This window comes from Vigna umbellata, chromosome 8 (assembly GCF_029865625.1).
Source record: "Vigna umbellata cultivar VRB3 chromosome 8, Vumbellata_1.0, whole genome shotgun sequence".
NCBI classification, from domain to species: Eukaryota; Viridiplantae; Streptophyta; class Magnoliopsida; order Fabales; family Fabaceae; genus Vigna; species Vigna umbellata.
This window is the reverse complement of record NC_142172.1, coordinates 28,893,766-28,914,695: the sequence shown is the minus strand read 5'-3', so window position 1 is coordinate 28,914,695 and position 20,930 is coordinate 28,893,766. Positions and strand designations below refer to the sequence as shown.

Genomic DNA, 20,930 nt, shown 5'->3' with positions numbered 1-20,930 from the left:
CACATAGATATAGATATTTAATTGTCTTTTGTTAATGAAATACATAAAACTATCATGTATTCGATTATACCTAATAATTATTATTGAATTTTAGTTAATTAATATTTTAAATTTGAATGATGAAAATAAAATTAATAATGAAAACCTATTAATCATTAAAGAATAATTTAAAATTTGTGTTCACATATTTCTATTTTTTTATTTAGACTTATAAAATTGAATTTATTTTGTAAGATTAAATTTTTAGAATTTATATTTTGTTGTAATTCATTTAAATTTAATTTCTAAAAAAGTTAAATTTATTTGCACTAATTTTTCACCGTATTTAAGTTTTTTTTAATCTATTCTAAGTTTTTATTTTATTTTTTTTAAATTAAAAAGATATAAAATATATATGTGGATATCCAGTGATATAAAAAAATATACTACAATATTTTTTCATATACTTAACTGATAACATGGTAACTAACGAATTTGTCAAATTAAATACAACTAGGTAGAAAAAGATTGAGTTGACATAGTGTAAAGGTGCAACTGATGAGTATGAATGAAGTAAAATTAGAGTTTAAGAAATAAACTAAAAATTAGTAGTAAAAGTAAAAAAATTTTAACCTTTAACTTAAAAATAATTTTAAAAATAAAAGAATTTAAGAGGACGAGGAAGCATGTACCGGTGGTGGAGAGAATAACACTCTAATAAGAGATATATGCGGATACTAAATACCTAAAACGCATTTCATGCATCCGCGGGTACTGAGTCTTTTTTCCAACCCTATACAAGAGATTTAATCTATTATCTATAAATTGTATTTTTTTTTTTTTTACAAATTCGATAGTTAAAATCACTTTTTTTAAGTGATTTAAGCTCTCTTTAAAGTAGATTCCTCTTGTAGATTATTTTAGACTTCCTTTCTTTTAAGTTGACCTCGAAGGAGCTAGGAAGGTCATCGGGTATGTCGTCTTTGACTCGGCCAGACACCTTCCAAAGTTCGGAATTTTGACTGCTAAATGCAAAACCACTTGAATTAAAAAATGCATCATTTGACTAACCGTTGATTCTACAAATAGAACATAATAATTGAAGGGCAGTTTGGTTATAAAGTGATAGCAGCATCCTTTGGGCATTCATGGTAATACACACTCAAAGATCAGAATGGCCGTGGTCTCCTGCATTCTTATTATCTTTTTTTGTTTTCCATTTCTAAAATTTATATCTGTAGGCACCGCCCAGAAGCACGTATGTGATAACGGCAACGGCAACTACACAGCCAACAACACCTACAGCAGCAACCTCAACACCCTTTTATCCACTCTCTCTTCCAACACACAAATCAACTACGGTTTCTACAACTTTTCATATGGCCAAAACAGTGACATAGCAAATGCCATAGGGCTGTGTAGAGGAGATGTTGAGTCAGAGAGGTGCCGCGGCTGCCTCAAAAACTCCACACTCGCTATACAACAGAGATGTCCAAACCAGAAACAGGCAGTTCTGTGGTCCGATCTATGCATGTTGCGCTACTCTAATGAAACAATATTCCATAAAATGGAAACTTCTCCGGGTTATTACTGGTGGAACTTAGTTAATGTAACAGAACTGAATCAGTTCAGCCAAGTGCTCGGGAACTTAATGAAGCAACTAAGAGGGATAGCTGCATCAGGTGATTCCCGTCGTAAGTATGCTGCGGCAGAAAATGCAACTGCTTTAAATTTTCAGACCATATACGGTGCCGTGCAGTGCACCCCTGATTTGTCTCAACAAGAATGTGATCAATGCTTAGAGGGGGCTATCTCAGAGATCCCAAACTGCTGCAATGGCAAGGTAGGAGGTAGAGTTCTTAGACCAAGTTGTAATCTTAGATTCGAAACTTACAGATTCTACGGAACTGAAACAACATTAGACCCGGTTCCAGAGGCACCTCCTCCATCCACCAATACCATTTCCTCAAAAGGTACTTCTTTTTCTTCTCACTTTTCCTATTCACCCAAACAAACAGCAACCCACATTAGTAATTAGGCATTTGGGTATTTTACAATCCTTGAAATGTCTTACCGGGTAGAGGATTCTTGTTTCTGCAGAAAGTGGCAACACAACAATAATTGTCATTGCGGTAGTTGTGCCTACTGTTGTTGTTGTTATTTTGCTCATTTGTCTCTTGCTATATTTAAGGAGGAGGAAGGCAAGGAAAAATCTTGCAGGTAAGTCTAGTTTGTGATTTCTTTTTTTGTTGGAGCAAACCCGAATGCTCCCACAGCGGTATTGTTATTCGAACATATTCGAAAAACTAACTAGTTTAAATCCGTTTCCTTCATGAAGTTAAAGAAGAACAAGATGATGACGATGAAGATGAGGATGGAATTAAAATTGCTGAGTCATTGCATTTCAACTTTGACGCAATACGAGTTGCTACCGAGGACTTCTCTGATTCTAAAAGACTTGGACAAGGTGGATTTGGAGCTGTTTACTGGGTAAGTAACCCTGTTGATTCAGACACACATCGTCAAAAAAACTTGCTATAATTAGCTTCAGTTAGCAAATTATCTACTATACCTGACAGAGATATATTTTCAGGGTAGGCTCCCCAATGGACAGATAATTGCAGTGAAAAGGTTGTCAAGAGAGTCTGGACAAGGAGATACGGAATTTAAGAATGAAGTGCTTTTAGTGGTGAAGCTTCAGCACCGGAATTTAGTTAGGCTACTTGGTTTCTGTTTGGAAGGAAGAGAAAGACTACTCATCTATGAATTTGTTCCCAATAAAAGCCTTGATTACTTCATATTTGGTACCTTTGCATATATATATATATATATATATAAATACACTGCTGCTCTATATTTCAGTTCTTGCTCAACACAAACCTAATTATTCGTAGAGTTAAAACTGTTGGCGGCTATATGTGCAGATCCAGCCATGAAAGCACAGTTGGATTGGGAAAAGCGCTACAAAATCATTAGAGGTATTGCTCGAGGTCTTCTCTACCTTCACGAAGATTCTCAGCTACGAATTATCCATCGAGATCTTAAAGCAAGCAACATTCTCTTAGACGAAGAGATGAATCCTAAGATAGCAGATTTTGGCATGGCAAGACTGGTTTTATTGGATCAAACTCAAGTAAACACAGATAGAGTTGTTGGAACCTAGTAAGTATTAAAATATATGTTATAGCTTGTTTATCATTAATGAATTTGTAACTCTTGAAAGAGTTAGAATCTATCTGTTTCATATTTAACAGTAATTAAGAACAAAGCTGCCAGTTACATTAGAAATTGAAACACAAGGAAATTAATAATCTTGTCCATATTGGTGTGTAGTGGATACATGGCACCGGAGTATGCAATGCAAGGACAGTTTTCAGTGAAATCGGATGTGTACAGTTTTGGTGTACTGATTCTTGAGATTGTGAGCGGCCAGAAAAACAGTGGAATTAATAATGGAGAAAATATGGAGGATCTACTAAGCTTCGTAAGTCTTTCTTTTGTCACTATTGATTACATGCTCAAAAACAATAATGTAGAAGTAAATCAATGATCTGATAAAAAAATTTGCAGGCTTGGAGAAACTGGAAGGAGGGGAAGGCTATAAATGTTGTAGATCCATCACTTAATAGCAATTCACGGAATGAAATGATGAGATGCTTGCATATTGGTTTACTATGTGTTCAAGAAAATTTTCTAGACAGACCAACCATGGCTAACATAATACTGATGCTTGATAGCTATTCTATGAGTCTCCCTATTCCTGCAGAACCAGCATTTTATGTGAACAATAGAACTAGAAGCCTTTCAGAGATGCAGTCATGGGAATATAATTCAAGGGAAACAGGATCAAGTGAACCGATACTTAAATCAGCTCAGGAATCAGAAAATGAAGTTTCAATTACTGAGTTATACCCTCGCTAAATGTTCATCATCAATGTTTTGTCTTAAGCAAAAATACAATTTTTCCTACAGTGCAAATTCTTCATTAAATACATCTAATCCTTTGCCTCACTTAGACTAAAACATTTTATATGACTTATCATCATCTTTTTCTTTTTTTATTAATGATTTTCTTCTAGTTTAATCCATTTATATCTTTAATTAATATGCAATTTTGTTATTAATTATTGATGTAGTTACGAAATGGTCTCTCAAATATCCCTTAATTAGAATATGACAGCTTGTCCTTTTCAATGCTGTACTTTTTAATAATTTGATGTTCGATATCGTGATACGTCTGTATAATAATTCCTATGTGGTGATTGAGATGATGATATAATTTAAATATGGGAATATAGTGATGATAAACCCTTAGTCAAGGGTCTAATTACAGCAAACCAGAAAGAGTTATTAGTATATAGAGTAGAATAAATTTAGACTTTGTTTTTTTAAGTAGTGTATGGTTTATCTTGGAGTAAGTAGAACATGGTTTTAGACCACTTAAATCAACAAAGGACAAGACTCAATGTTGACCAAGTGGGATCAAGTCGAACTGTCCAAACCTTTGAGAGAGTGGTTATGTGTCATGCTCAAATTTGAGAGGATTTCTCATAGGTAATGACCATATGTCCTCCTCCTAGACTTTTGGTTTTACAAGAGTTAAGTGTCTTGTTCCTTATCTTTTATTTCTTTATTTTCGTGTTGTAACATTTTATTTCCTTACTTGTCTTGTTGTGTTTTTCCTTTACTCATTTGTGCTTTAATGGTTATATTTTTTCTGTGTTCTATTGGAATCATTCGGCCTTTTAGCTTAGGCTTCCATATATTTGTGTGTTTGTGTATTTTTAACTTTGTTGAGTCTTCCTTCATTTTTGGTTTGGTCATATCACATTTTGTTGGAGTCATTTTGATTTTTAAATCCATCCATGTTGTCTAGAATAATGTGTAGTCTTTGTTATGTCATTTTCTCCTAGTTGAGCTTACAAAAATCACCAAAAAATATATACAACTTGGATTTCAAAACGACATCATATACAAGCTTTTGAGTGTTTTATTTTTACAATTTTGAGTTTATACTTATTATTAGATCATTGACAAGTTCATAAAAAAAATTCCTTTATGTATTGTTAAATTTCATGCTCTATATGTTATTCTAGTAGGTTTCTTTCCTTTTTGTGTTTCTTGTTCTTTGAGCTTTCAAATTCAAAATATCAATTCTATTATTGGTTTGGTGGTCTTGTTTTGCATTTAAAAAGAATGGAAAAAGAAGTGATAAAAGATTAAAAGAATGATGACATCCACATTCCCAATGACACTTACATCATTAAGACGAAGGATGGTGTTTAGGACCATCAAAACACTTCTCATGAGTTCCATGCTTGTGAGCCTCACTTGTTTTCGTTAATCAACACCTAGCATAGTTAGCGACCAGAGAGGGAAATGCAATATATTTCATACATGGAGGCAGGATAAAGTTTTACCTAGGTCCCATGGTCAATGCTAATGATTTTACTAGGATCTTGATCGTTGATTTGCGAACAGGCAAAAAGATCCTAACGGTGGTTTGAATGTTTTTTATGGTCGGAATTGAATCCCTTGTTGCTTATAAAGGTCAGATCCACTTGTAAAAGACTCTCTGATGCTCGAGAAGTTAGTAAGAGAGATTGAATATTTATAATATAGTGAGTATGAGTGATTATTAAGTAAGTATTTCTTGAGAAATACTAGATATTTATAAGATCAACATGGGTTGGGGACCTATATTATCATTAGAATAATACTTATCTTAAATATATAACAACATAGTAGTTTATAAGAATAGAATGATATCTCATCATAAACAATAACCATAATATCAAACTGTCGAGATTAATTATGATATATTAGTGCTATCAAAATGAGTTTGAACTTATGAGCCAACCCGGCCCACCACACAAGTTCAGGCCCGGTTAGGTTTAAAAAAATTGAAATTTTGATATGGATCAATTTTGAGCAAAACCCACCCGGGTAAGCTGGGTTGACTCACCAACCCATCAAATTTTTTTTAATTACATTACTATATTACAAAATTTGTTATTTTTTTTATTACCAACCTATTGTGAGCTAGGTTGGTTTAAGAGTGACAAAAAAATCCGTAGGTACGGGTATCCGTGGATAAAATTCGCGACGGGTAGTTATTATTCTCGGATATTTATTACCCGCGGGTAACGGGTATTCTAAACGGGTCGGATGCGGGTATTAAACTATCCGCCCTGTGGGTACCGCTACCCGCAAAAAATAATAATAAAATATTAATTTTTATTTTTTTAAATTAAATTTAATTAAAAATAAAATTAATTTATATTTGATTAGGTTAAATTTAATTAAAGTTAAATTTAATTTTTATTTGATTAGGTTAAATTTAATTAAAGTTAAATTTAATTTATATTTAATTTACTTTATTTTATATTATATATTTTTTGTAATTTTATTTAAAAAATTATAAAATATATTTTTTTAATTTTTTGTGGGTTTCCATGAGTATCCGCGGGTTTTAAAATGTCCGTGGGTATTTCCTAAGCGGGTACCCATGCGGATAGCAGGCAGGTTACGGGTCAGATTTTTTTCTGAGTCGGGTTTTGGATAAGCACTATCCATGTCTGTCGTGACCCGTTGTCATTTCTAGGTTGGTTAACCAACCTACCTAATTTATTATTTTTAAGTTATATTATTAACATAACTTGTATTGAACTTTATTAAGATTTCAATTAGAAAAACGGTTACTTATTTTGAAAATGAAGAAAAAAAAGTTATAATTAAATGAGCTAGTAAGTCAATCTATTTAACCCACCAACTCGTAATGCATTAAGCCGAGCTTGAATTTTTTGGGTTCGTTAGTAAAAAATGAATTGAGTTGATGTAGTAAGTGACTAACTTATGATAAACCAGACCTAATCAAGTAACCTATCTCAATAACACTATATATTATAGATATTATCCTAATAAACATAAGTTTCGACTATTTCAGAATGAAAGATAAGTTTCGACTATTTCAGAATGAAACATAAGTTTCGACTATATCAGAATGAAAAAACTTATTAAACCTTATTAAATCGTAATTTGCAGGATATTTATTAGATCGAATAAAAAAGTCTCTATGCATAAAATATATTTATTTAAACTCTTACTCTTACTTTTTATTTTAGTTTTGAATGTCACGGTTGAGTTGATAAAATGATATATAAAAACAAATTAATTATTGTTTTTACTATAGTTGTACAGAGTATTTCTGAAATTGAATACGAAACACTCCAAAAGTTAAATTGTTGTCTCCTAGTAAAACAATTCCAAAATTCTAAAGAGAAATAAAAATAAAATTCACTTACAAAAGATTTAATTTTCTTAGTTACTATTTCATTTATGTATTTTACAATTCAAAGTTTAACTGTTATAAATCTTATATTTCATCTCAGGAAACACTTCGTATCAATATCATAAGAGTAAATAGAGAAACAACAAAAACCATCAAATAGAAAAAAATGAGAAATGGTGAGATGCTATGTCAGCATCTTCAATAGATTTTCACAAATCTGACCTTTCAAAAAAAGTGAAGAATTATCACAGAAATGAGTGGCTGTGTTTGTTACACACCAAACATATTTTTGGACCACAATTTTATATCCCTTTATGCTAGAGAGAGTGTTGTTGTGAACTACATTTCTCTCTCCTTTTGGCAATGGCAGCTCTGCACTCTCTTGCATTGTCCTCTCCGTTCTCCAGCTCACTTCACAAACCACGCTCATACTCAGGTACCATCACCCTCTTCCTACTTTTCTTCTCTAACATCACTTTTTCAATAAGCTTTTTACATCTGAAATCAATTACTTTATTCCAATTTATCTTGCAAGATTAAGGCCTTTGAATAATTTTCAACTGAATTGCATCTGTTACGAGACCCTTGGCATTATAGGAGACAAAATAAGAAAACAAGATTAACAAATGGAGGTCGCATTGCATTCTTTTTCTGTGTTTCTGCCTTCTTTTTTTCTTTTAATTGGTGCTTCATTTTTCATTATACATTTCAGTACAATTTTAGAAATTTTAGCTCTCAAACTTCTACGGTTTTTATGTAGTTTCCAGCTTGACCACAAAACATTGATTGACCAAACTATGTCATGTTCTTGAAGACATGCAAAGAGGTCATATGTGGTATCTTTTGATTGGTGATGTTTCAAGTTGTAGAGAAAACTGACAGTAAAACAAAGAATCTACAATTCTTAACAGAACAAACACTTTTCTAATGGTGTCAAGCATATGAAGTAATGTTAGAAGCCCTTTAGTTTCTTCCAACTACACTGCATCATTCTATGTTTAAAACAGTTCTTGTATCAACTTCAGTGAGCCTTCTTACCCTTGATACAAAAATATAGAAGTTAGGTTGTTTAAACATTGAAAGAATATAAAAGTTAATATGTTTGTTTATGCAGTCCCATGTTCAATTGTTCATCAAAGTAGAAACTCCTCATTCAATGGGCAAACTTTGCGGATGCCATATTTGAGGTTACGTATGGTAACACAAAGCAGTGCCATGCAGATGCCTGTTATGATGATGTTGAAACCAAAGATACAGTTCATCCAGGGAACTGATGAGCAAACAATTCCTGATGTGAGGCTGACAAAATCAAGGGATGGAACAAATGGCATGGCTATCTTCACATTTGATCAACCTTCAGTTTTCGATTCTTCAGGTGAAATAGGTGATATCACTGGATTTTACATGATTGATGAAGAAGGAGTCCTTCAGTCAGTTGATGTAAATGCTAAATTTGTGAATGGTAAGCCTTCAATAATTGAAGCCAAGTACATAATGCGGAGTCCAAGGGAGTGGGATAGATTCATGAGATTCATGGAGCGATACTCTAATGCAAATGGTTTGCAATTCATCAAAAAATGAGTTAATCTTTTATTCTTTTGCCCTTTTATGTGCATGTAACTTCAATTTGCATACTCATCATGTCTTTTCTGGCACGAGATTTTATGAAATTTTGCCTCTCCTTCAACTTGGAAAGGTCATCATCATTCAATGACTTCCTTTCTGCTATTCTGTTTTGAATAAAGAAACTGTGTCAGGAAATATGCTATTCATATGTTTCCTTTTAATAGCTTGTTCATGGATTATTTTGTAAAGGCTTAAATCCAATTTTGATTGCTATAAAATTCTAATTGCTGTATTTGATCCTATAATTTGTTAAAAACAATCAATTTTGGTCTACCCTGATTTATAATTTTGAATAGGTTTTATATGGAAATCCTTTTACACATTATACGGAAGTCTTTATAAATAAACTTAACCAAAGAGCTATTAAGTATAACTCTTTACATTAGAGCGCACCAAAGACACATAAAGCAAAGACACATAAAGGTGTTTAAAAATAATATATTTATTAATAATAGTTTAAATAGGAGTTGATTATGTTTTTGTCTCTAAATTATTATTATGTGTTTTTTATTTTCGTCTTCCTCTCAAACTTTTCCATTTAGGTTTGTTTATCTCATTTTAGAAAATTATGGGTTTAGTGTTTTATGACAATATTAGTTTTTTCGTTTTTTTTATGACAAATTGTGTTACATCTCCAATCCGTTTAAGATACATGTACTATGTCTCTAGGTCAGTAAGATATTTGTTGGTAAATACTATACATGTGTCATGTTGATCTTATTAGGTTGAAAATGTGACACGATTTGGAAATACAATATACGTATCTTCTTAAATAGTGATATTGTTAGTCATGTAAAAGAAAAAATAACTATGTTGGACTAAATTTATGACTTTTTAAAAGAAGAATTTAAATAGAATAAAGTTTGGAAGAAAAATGAAATCAGAACACTAAATAATTTAGGGATAAAAACACAATTGATTCTTTAAATAGAATAGTTAGTGCAAATACTTCAAATAATAGTTCAATTTAATTTAGTATATTTAAATTATAATATAGCTAAATTCATCTCAATAATTATAAATCAATTTAATCGAATCACTTTTAAGATCTAGTGGCATTGTGACTAGAGGCACCCAAATAGTTTCGGAGTGTTGCATGCGTGTCCTGAATATGTAATGCTTGATGTTATTCAACATGTAAGACATCTTAATTCAGACAAAGTTTATCCTCAGGATCAAACTAAATAAGAAAATTACCCATTTAGGACTATTTTTAAGAAAAATGGACAAGTGTTGGTTGAAATTTTGTTCTGAACAATGTTTCACTCTCAGTGATTTTGGTACTTCATAACTTGTGCATCTTACAATTATTTTAGTCAAAAATTAAATGTTAATTAAGTATAACCATAAACAGTTTTCTAATGGAGTATATTGCAACTCATCTTTTTCTTCATCTCACAATTAGCTTTTAGAGAGGATTAAAGCAAAAGTGTTGAAATCAGGGACAAACTACAAAATTTTCTTGTGTTTTAATTATTGATTTTTTAAATAACTGTTTTTTTTTACCTTAACGTTTTCGTTTAAGTCATCGGAGGATGTACACGTTTTTATATTATTTCACAATTTATTCCTGGTCGTTTCATTAACTTATAAATTTATTAATCTATTAACTTTATTTTTTTAAAATTATTTTTTAATCTAATGATTGATTAATTTATTTATCTATTAATTTCTGAATGTATTACTAACTCATTAACTTTTAAGTCATTAATTGATTAATTTATTGATAAAACAATTGATTAATAATGTATTAATCCATTCATTCATTAATTTACTCATTTCCTTATTCATGGATTTAATTCATGAATTCATGAATTCATTATGTATTTAAGTTATGAATACAGAATATTAATTTATTATTTTATCTTTAATTCTAGTATATAAAAGTTAAATTATAAATATTTTTTAAATGTAGAATTCTTATTTATTTTCATCCAACGTATCAATTTTTAAAATAAAAAGGAAATCATTTGGATTTCGTGTTGAGGAACCAATACTCAAAACTCTATGTTAAAGAACTACAGTGTGAATTTGATGGAAGGAAGTTTAGAAAGGAAAAATAGTTAAAATAAAAGCTATTGATAAAATCTAATCACCTTCCATGTTCACCAACCTTGGTCTATCACCAATGAAAGCTGTGCAGGATCTGCCTCTTTCAGAGACACCAGTATATTTGGGTCCCCCTGTCAACAATGTGAGCACATCATTGAAGGTAGTATTTGCAAAAGGGTGCCATCTGTTATCTAAAAAATTACAATAAACTGTAAAAAGTATATCAGTATAAATGTGTAGGAATATCATTAACAGAGTTATTTGGTTGTTTTGATATTCGTTCACAGCTCATTATTTTTATCTTTCTAATACATTTTCACATCTTATTTCACACGTCTCATTCTTCTCTTCCTATCTCAGTTCTATTCCAGAAGAAATTGAAAAGTATTAAACATGAACAATAGTCAAACTTCTATAAAACAGGCTAACCATGCCAACATTTTACTCTTCCATGGTTTATCCAGCTGTTCTCGATTTCTTCTGTGGACAGATAGGAACAAATTACACGCAAACACACAGGACAGGTTTATTAAACAGAGAGCTAACAATGGCAATTTATCAGCATTGCCAGCTAAACATTTCCATTAAGGACAAAAATAACTTTTACCAGACTGTCATATATCAAAAAACACTAAACATCTGAAAGTACGATGAAGTATTTCCTCAAAGCAAATCTACACGTCAATGCAGTTCGTTTCACATATAAAAGCAATTATCAAAACTTTTGTACTGTCTATGGGTTTTCTGCTACCGACTTTTTATTGGTCATTTAACAATCAGTGATATCCATTGGACACTGTATTATGTAATACCATGGAATTTCATATTTTAGTTAATCAAATCCTAGATTTAACTAACTACCAACTTTTTGGCACAAAATGTAGATACGGGTGTTATACAGACTAGAGAGCATCTTGCGTGGAAAAAAAAAATCTTATGCATTTCTCTAGTTGCTTCCATTATAGGTAGATAAACAACGCAGGTGCATTCACAAAATGAAGTAACCCAATATTCTAATAAAATGAATGGATCAATTTAATTATGCTCATACATTTCTCTAGGTGCTTCCACAGGTAGCTAAACAACGCAGGGGCATTCAGCAAAATTAAGTAACCCAATATACTAAAATGAATGTATTTAACTATGAACAAAGGAATCAGACAAAGAAACAAAGAAAAAGTAGAAAATAGTAGAACGTTTACTTAACTAAAAATGATCTAATATCTCAACAATTTTCGAGTGTGTGGTGGTGGGGCTGATGCACAGGCGAAATGATAATTCAACTGATCTATCCGCGACTTCAATGGTTAAAGGTATATATTTCTTATATGAATCAAATGAATGAAACTATTACATGAAAGGAATTATTAAACCTCCCAATGCATTCTACGAACCACTGAGGAGTGAGGAGAATACACGAAGCAGAAATAAGAAAAAATCTATAACACAAAAATGTGTAAAGCAAAAGAATATTTCTCCATATTGGGGGTTTCACGGGGAAACTTGCTCAATATCCTTAGACATGTTCAGCGGTAAGTTCACAGCAAGACCTAGTAATAATTTGTAATTCCTCCCCAATTCAAATAATTTCGAAGTCTGCATTGAGCCTAACTGCAGCACCCTGCAGTTTGTTTACCCCTTCTTCACTTTATGATTGATTTACTTGTTCATTCTTCCAAGAATTTTTTGCAGCTTCAGCAGAGGAATCATTGGAATCTCCACTACCATCCTTTGGTTTGGAGAAGAAAGGATCCCATTCATGAGGTCCCACCTCATGCTCTCCCTCAGGCAACAAAGCGTATTTCCAACTGTTCTCCTCAATGAAGCCATCATCTGTGCGACCTTCAATGATATCCTTCCTCAAATTTGTAACCTTGTCAATTACTGCTTGTACAGCAACGTCAAATGCATCTTTAAGAGTTTCTAATTTGGAGCGAGGATCAGCATATACTAGTCTTGGAATGAGACTAATGACCTCTTCTCTCATGATCTTCACTTGTTCAGGAGGTATCTCACTAAGCCTTTCCTCTATACTGATATTCCTCTTACGGATATCATCCTCTGGAATGAAGACAGAATACTTGGTGTAATTCTTGGGAAGATGCCAAGTATACTGTGTATATGCTGAGCCAGGATGGAAGAAGACGGGTATACAACCAGCCAACATTGAGTCAAAAGCAGATCTTCGTGTGTATGAATCACCCTGGGGTTGCAAGCAGAAAAGCGAGCTTTGAAACATCTTCATTATGCTGCCGGGAGAGTGACATTTGCTTTCTCCAAAATCACATTCCAACAGCTTACAAACCTTTGACCTTCTGCATTGATCAATTAACTGACCCCTGATTGATTTGGGGTTACCAGGACGGGGAGCACCAGCAAAGGAGAAAAGCCACTTCCTCTCTAGTTGCCTCATTCTATCCTGCCAAATGAACACATCAGCATCCTTGGCCGGGTGGAAGTATGTAGGATACGGAATCCCAAAATCATTCGCATTCCAAGGACTGGACTCAACCACAAGCATAGACATATTCTTTGCCGCGGGTAAAAACAAAAGCTTATTGCCCCAATCTGATTCTTCCTCAGACAGTCTCCTGAAATCCCAAGTTATCCTTCCTGCAACAAGAAAATGGTCTCTGCCATTCATTATGCTCCACTCTGGCCTCTTCATGAGCCAGTCAACAAGATCAAGCGAAGCAGCATCCCTGACTGAAATATTATAACCCCAAAGATAGCGCGCAATGTCAAATCCAGCATAGAAGGGTACAAAAACAGCAGCAGCAACAGAGGAATCATTTGTCAAGCATTCATACTGTTTCATCCGATTGCTGAATATAACATCAACAGCAAACTGATTGGTAGCATACCAGCCAGTATCAGAGAAGACCCCTTCAACATTCTCAAGGGGCGGACCAAGGCCAGAATTGGAGGTGAATTTGCACATATTAGTCCAAAGACTCAAACTCCTGCACTTCTTCAACATATCCTCGTTGAACCTGGAGGGAAGATCATGCACATAAATGTACCTCCCCCCACAGGGATCACTCTTGTTTTCAGCAGCCCTCATTGCTGGCATGAAAGGGAAATTCTTCCCAGTGCGAGGGGTGTCAGTGCGAGTGTCATTCAGCGGCACCTGAGGGTGAGGGAACCCAATCTTCCTAGGAGGGGCGTGCACTTGAGGGGAATCGATTACATGGATCGGGGGAGGTTGATAATGAAGGGACGGAGGTGTGGTAGAGAGGGTTGAGTGCTGATCAACATGAGCATTGTAATTATTCTTGCTATTGGTATTGTTATTATCTCCTGCAAGCACCACAAAATGGAAGTAAAGGAGCAAGACCCAGAAAAAAGCAGAAAGGGATGCCAAAAAGCAAAGGCGGGGATTCTGATTCTGATTCTTTGATGCCCCCTTCTCCGTTTGGTCAGAGCGCCTTCTCATCGCATTGCAATTGAAAACCGCTGACTCAATCAATTCATAGGACACAGAGCCAAATCACATAAACCTAAACCTAATAACAGAGATTCTGAATAGCGAGTAATCTGAGAGCTCAAAAGAAAAAGAACATAAGAAGTGAAGGATCACAAGAGAATGAAAGGAGTTTGGCAGAAATATGAAATTGGCTTTGTTGGAATGAAATCAACAACGAGTGTTAGCAGTTAGCAGAGAGAGAAAAGGAAATCGTGATTGAATGGATGAGAAGTAACAGTGTTTGATTGAATTTTGATGCTTGTTAAATGGGAACGAGATTTGGCAGAGAGAAAGAGAGAGAGAGAGAGAGGAATCTAGGATTTGAGGGAGTGAATTTTGCAAAGGGTGGCGCATGTTATTAACGTGCGCTTGGGTTGTGTTGTATGTCGGTGTCGCATAGGATTGAGACGCGTAGGGTTGATGAGAACATGAGGATGTTCCATCATTGCATGAATCTGTTGTAACAACTCGGCATTTATTATTATTTTTCTTTCTATTTTAAAAAACAAAGTTTCTATTGTTTCTTAGTTTTTAAACTGAGAAAAGGCGAAGAAATGGTTATTCTGATGTATGTGAGTAGACAAATTGCTTCACGTCAGCGTTGAATGGCGCGGAAGGAGTCCTTTACATAGGCGCCGCCCACAATTACGCAAATTCCAGCCGACACCTAAAACTAGATCGTAAATGAAACGTCCCACGTATTTTTTTCACAGTGCGTTCCAATTTCGATGATAAATCTTTCTGTGCAAAACTCGAGAGGAAATATTTATGTTGATTGGATGTAGATGTCAAACTGAGCTAATCACGGGTTCTGCAGAAAAAGTCTCGAATCACTTTGCTGTGATTCAGAGTTTATAATTCGATTAACTTATCACTGACTAGGAAATAGTAAATTCACTTATTTACAAATGTTTTATTCTTATATTGTATTTTATATATTTATTATAATATAATATAAATGCATTAACTTAATTCATTTTCTTTATAATATTGAGTCAAGTTTTTATTTAATTCTTTAAATATTATAATAAAAATAGTAATCTCTTTATTTTTATCGACTTTTATTTTATGTGAAATTCATTTTTTTAATGTTAATGTAGTTTTTGGTAATTTATGTATAATTTGGTCTTTTTTATTGTCTAAATTATTAATGATGGATTGTATATTTGCACTATTTGAATGACTTGTTTCTAACTATTTTTTCAATTTTCCAAAAAGGGTATTGCTTCGGATATAGGGTAGAATAACTCCACAAAACACATCTTCACGCCTTTATTCCTTAACCGCATGGGTAACTATATTTGTCTTTAGTCCAAGTTCTCCTTCGTAAACGCTCCAAACCGATCAGGATACCTGTCAAAGATACTTTGATGTTTAAGTCAGTAATTAATCCGGACGGGGTCAAAGCAATATCTTAAATTCACAATAAATGTGATCACCTACCTCTTACCTGTGATCTCTATTTATAGTTTTTGAGATGGGCCTAACATTAGTGAGACCCTAATCACGACCCAATCTCGGCCCATTATACACTAATTAGTACTTACTCTTAACCTTGATTTGCAGTGTCTTTTGAGAAGTACTTTGTTGTTGGAACAGCTCGTTCGACCTCTAACCCTACCTCACCGGATGGTCTTCGTCTTATCTTGTCCAAATTCGAGGGTTCAAGCATATGTGATTGGCTGCCCCTCTTTAAGGGTTAGGCCGCCCTACCATACAGTACAAGTATGCTTCAATTAATTGATGAACACCGCTAACAAACAAAATTAACAATTAAGAACAGAGAAAATAAACTAAAACACAAATTCATCATAGAAACACACTGAAATTACAAAAAGCACCGATTAATATTGACTTAGAGCTAATTAACATCTAAACGAGTGACAATAACATATTTATAGAAGTTGACATGTCACTCATACTTATTGCAACAATATGAAAACAAAGAATTAAGAAAAATTTATGTGGATGAAGATCCAAAGCATGCAGACATAAGTTTCACATCATCGAGATTGAGATGTTGCTTAACCACGCAACTCATCATTTGAGATCCAAATAAGTGGAAGCTAAGAGTCACCACTTGAGTTGCTTCATCAAGATAAGACTCTCATAACAAAAGTGAATTGACCACATGTCATAGAGACAACATTTTATTACTACATATTCCAATATACCTGTGATACAAGTACAACTCTCTTATTTATAAGAAGAGAAGTTGATCTTGTTAAGTAATTAATCACTTCCTAATCAAAGATTAAAGATGAGTATATTACAAGTTATCCATTGATTAAAAGCATGATGTGCAAACTACTCCTAATGTGAAATGTGCAAAAAAAGATACTAAAATGTGTACAAAAGAAACTTGCACTCCAAGTTACTAAAATGTCATGTGGAAAACGTGAATGTGGTGTTGGACGCTTGGTGATGTATGTTGAGCGACCTGTTGCTTGTAACATCCTAACTTTGGGTGTCACTAAAACACGTCAAAAATGAAAACTTTTGCAACCAAGAATAAACTCTTCAAATAAATTAAATACATTTATTATTTACAAAACCAAATATTCAAGTTCAATTATATACAAATACATAATTCTTTTGAAATCCTCTTTCAGAATAAAATCACAACTTTATGAGAACCCAACATTAGTTTCCTCCGTCTCTCAAGCGTCTACACAGCTCCTGAAGTATTTGCATATGCTCTCGTATAACACGAACCTTATACAATCATCGCCACACACAATAAATATGGGTGTGCTACAATTGAAAACATATGCATAATAAGGTCAACTAATTCAATAGATAACATAAGAACACATTCATTCAATCAATCAACGAATCACTCAAATAAATCAATCAATCATAATCAAGAACTCTCTCTTTATACTTTCCTCTCAATGGTATAACATCAAATATACCAATATCCACTATAGGGTGGTTGAGTAGTCTACCTTCATAGTACGGATCTATTTCTCCTATTCCTCAAGGTCTTATGAGTAAAAACTTCGGTGCATCGTACATCGAACACTATACTCAATTTCAAGTCGAACTATAAGGTGAAACATTTTTCCCCTTCCTTGCTTTGCACAAGCTCAAGGGTATGGAACTCAAACCCACTCTTACTGCTTCGTATAGTTGAAGAATGCTCCTTTCCTATGTTGCACAAGCGAAAGGAAGCCCTAACACGTAAGGCTTCACACCCAACTCTCTAGACCACTTCCTACATCTTGACAAGTCAAGAGTAGCTCTCTAAGCATCTCGCAAATCAGAATTTTGGAAAACCTGCCTAATACTCAAAACATACTAACTAGACGCCATTAAAATTTCCCAACATACAATCCATGCTACATCACAACCAGCACTCTTAGCATCAAGAATAATAATTAAACACAGCATAATGTCTTTAGGAGACTATAATTTGCTCAAACAACCACTACCAACATCAATTACAACCATCCAACAGTAAACAATAACCTCTAGAGACTTTAATTAGTCCAAACAACAATGAATATCTTCAATCAAAGACTAAACCATTACAACCAATAAAATCCAACAATAGTATAGTACATATGTTGTTCAAACAAATACAAATCTAACATCCAAAATATCATAATGACTTCATAGGAAAGAATATGACCTAACAGATTACCCACTGGATAATTCACACTTAATTAAAGCAATTTAACCATCTAATCTAAGGTTCAAAGAACCAACAATCCAACAAAAGTCAATTATAATTATACAACAACAACCAATCAGACAGTTCCTAATCTGGCTTTAGGCATATTTTCACATCAAGTATGACCACTCAATAACAAATATAAATCCAGAGAACTCTAATTAACTTAAATAGAGTACAAACTAACCTAAAGCAGGTCAACATGTGATTTCAAAGCAAGAATAATTTAAACAGCCAAAAGCAGGATAATTCATGGCCATAATATGACAATTTAATCATTCAATCAACTTTTAAAGCAAAAGGACACAAACCAGGTTTAATTAGATTGGAATCACATACACAAGCATCCCACACTTATATAATCACCCCATTTACACTATACATTGCACCACACCATTTAAAACTATGCAATATATTTTTGCCCAACACAAAGTAATTCGGACAATATATATATATCATCTTTTCAATGATGGAAGCTCCTTCAAAAATGTTGATGAAGACTCCTTGATGAAGTTGATGATGGCACGGAAGGGTGAAGAAGTTGAATTGAAGTGGCTTAATGATTAGCTTAATGATGCATTCCATAAAAAGGTTAGACCAACCTTAAAGGAAAAGGTAGAAAAAGTCTAGAAAAGAGACAATTCCCAAGAAGCACATATTTCACATGAAGATAGAAATTCAGAAATAAGAATAAGAATATATTCTAACTTCAGAACGAAACTTATAGCAGCACTGTCATCTTCACCTAAAATTACTTTCAATACAACCATAATGCATTAATTGAATTTATAATAGCCTTTTCAAAGAGGAAAATATTGGGGTTAAATATGTTTTTAGTCCCTAAACTATTAAGCAAAATTGTTTTTAGTCCCTCTTTCAAACTAAGCTACATTTTAGTCATTCTCATTAAGGAAACCTTAATTTTTCGTCCTCCAAAACCAACGGCGTTAAAAAGAAGTTGAGCTGGCTAACAGTGTGTGCCACGTCAATTTTTCTGAAACTGGGTAATTTTTTGCCTCCCTCATCCAACGCTACTCCACTTCCCCTTCATCATCCACGACCTCCTCTTCGGCCACGTCACCCACCTTCCCACCACATCCTCCGACAACTCTTCCTCTGTCGTCCCCATCCTCCTTGTCACCGTCACCGGCTTCCTCTGTTCCCCCTCTTTCCATGAATCCTCAGGCGTTGTCATCCACTCCGCCCTCTACCCTCACTCCTCCGTCCTCGAGTGGTTCTTCGCTCGTCGTCGATCTAATCGAAATTCACAATAATTTCCTCTCACAACATTGAAAAATTGGGAGAAATCGTTGGGGCGCGCTCACACTCTTGTTGCAAGCACAAAACTGTACCTTAGAATGATCGGTATCCTCGTCGAGAACGCTCATAACGGTTTCCAGATCGATGCAAAACTTGTCGTCATCGGCGGCGCTACCGTCACTGTCCAAGAACCACGCGTAACCGAATTCCTCATCCACCATCATCGCCGACAACATAACGAGATCGATCGCATCAAAACCCTAACTCACTTTTTTAGAAGTCGCGGCCACAGAAGCAAAATCTCCGGTGGCGAATTTCGAACTTGAAGAGCGAGGATGATCTCAATCCCATTCTATGATCACTTTTGTGCAGAAAACATTCACAGACATCAGCAACGATCAATGTCCTGGCCTGCAGACAAATAGTGAATTGATTTAAATTGGATTAATTTTGGTATCTGCTCTTGTAATGTTTTCTTTGATCTTCTGGGTCATCTATGCAAGGGAGCGGCGACACCGTGTTTATACAAGTAGTTCATTGACAGCTAAATGTGTTCGGACTTCACATTAGGAACATCATCGTTCTTGTGTACATTTGAGTTATAGATGTTTGCATTTCTAGTTGAGTCTGTTGTTTCATGTGTTGTATGTAGAGTTCTTGAACTCACAATTTACCTATAGATTAGTAGAAGAGATGTGTGAAAGTAGTAACTGTGTGTTTTGCTATCAATTTTTTATTTCACCCGAGGACAGAGGAATGAGGGTGGAAGGCAGAGGGGATGACAACGCCTGAGGATTCATGGAAAGAGAGGGAGTAGAGGAAGCCGGTGACGGTGGCGAGGAGGGTGGGGACGACGGAGGAAGAGTCGTCGGAGGGTGTGGTGGGAAGGTGGGTAACGTGGCCGAAGAGGAGGTCGTGAATGGCAGAGGGGGAAGTGAAGAAGCGCTAGATGAGGGAGGCAAAAAATTACCCAACGTCAGAAAAAAAAATGACGTGGCACACACCGTTAGCCAGCTCAACTTTTTTTAACGCCGTTGGTTTTGGAGGACGAAAAATTAAGGTTTCCTTAAGAAGAATGACCAAAATGTAGCTTAGTTTGAAAGAGGGACTAAAAACAATTTTGCTTGATAGTTTAGGAACTAAAAACATATTTAACCCAAAATATTTTCAATTTCATTTTTACTGTAATTATATATTATTATATTTTCTATTTTTATTATTATAATTCTTCTTTTTATATTAATTATATTAAAAATATAATTAAAAAACTATATTGTCTTAAAATTTAATTTAATAACTAATAATAAAAAGAAATAATTTTTTTATTTAAAAATCATTAATTAAAAGGAACAGAGAGAATAAGTGACAGCACTAACACTGCTGGTATTTAGTAGCTGAAAAATAAAGATAAAATAGATCATGAAATTAGAACTTCTCTTTCAAATTAAATTCCAGAACTCTATTAACTTTCTCTTCCAACAAACTGACGAAAGTGTTCTTAAATCCTTCCTGTATCCAACAATTCTACTTTATCAACAATGCAAGTAGTTATGAAAGGAGAAATATAATTATTTTTGTCG

At 33.9% G+C, this 20,930-nt stretch overlaps 2 protein-coding genes and 1 pseudogene across 2 annotated transcripts; 2 read left to right on the top strand and 1 right to left on the bottom strand.

The window, feature by feature from the left end:
* Positions 1 to 1,119: 1,119 nt before the first annotated feature.
* Positions 1,120 to 3,994, top strand: LOC124841233 (cysteine-rich receptor-like protein kinase 29). The gene is made up of 7 exons (XM_088096822.1): positions 1,120 to 1,952; positions 2,080 to 2,199; positions 2,318 to 2,469; positions 2,573 to 2,783; positions 2,904 to 3,141; positions 3,313 to 3,463; positions 3,550 to 3,994. The coding sequence occupies exons 1-7, from the start codon at positions 1,154 to 1,156 to the stop codon at positions 3,898 to 3,900; spliced, it is 2,022 nt and encodes a 673-aa protein (XP_087952948.1). The 5' UTR covers positions 1,120 to 1,153; the 3' UTR covers positions 3,901 to 3,994.
* Positions 3,995 to 7,546: 3,552 nt separating this feature from the next.
* On the top strand, positions 7,547 to 8,976 carry LOC124841232 (photosystem II reaction center PSB28 protein, chloroplastic-like). Its single transcript, XM_047317472.2, has 2 exons — positions 7,547 to 7,706; positions 8,385 to 8,976. Exons 1-2 carry the CDS (start codon positions 7,634 to 7,636, stop codon positions 8,849 to 8,851), a joined length of 540 nt encoding a protein of 179 aa, XP_047173428.2. The 5' UTR covers positions 7,547 to 7,633; the 3' UTR covers positions 8,852 to 8,976.
* Positions 8,977 to 12,247: 3,271 nt separating this feature from the next.
* LOC124841236 (xyloglucan galactosyltransferase MUR3 pseudogene) lies at positions 12,248 to 14,893 on the bottom strand (annotated as a pseudogene).
* Positions 14,894 to 20,930: the final 6,037 nt, after the last annotated feature.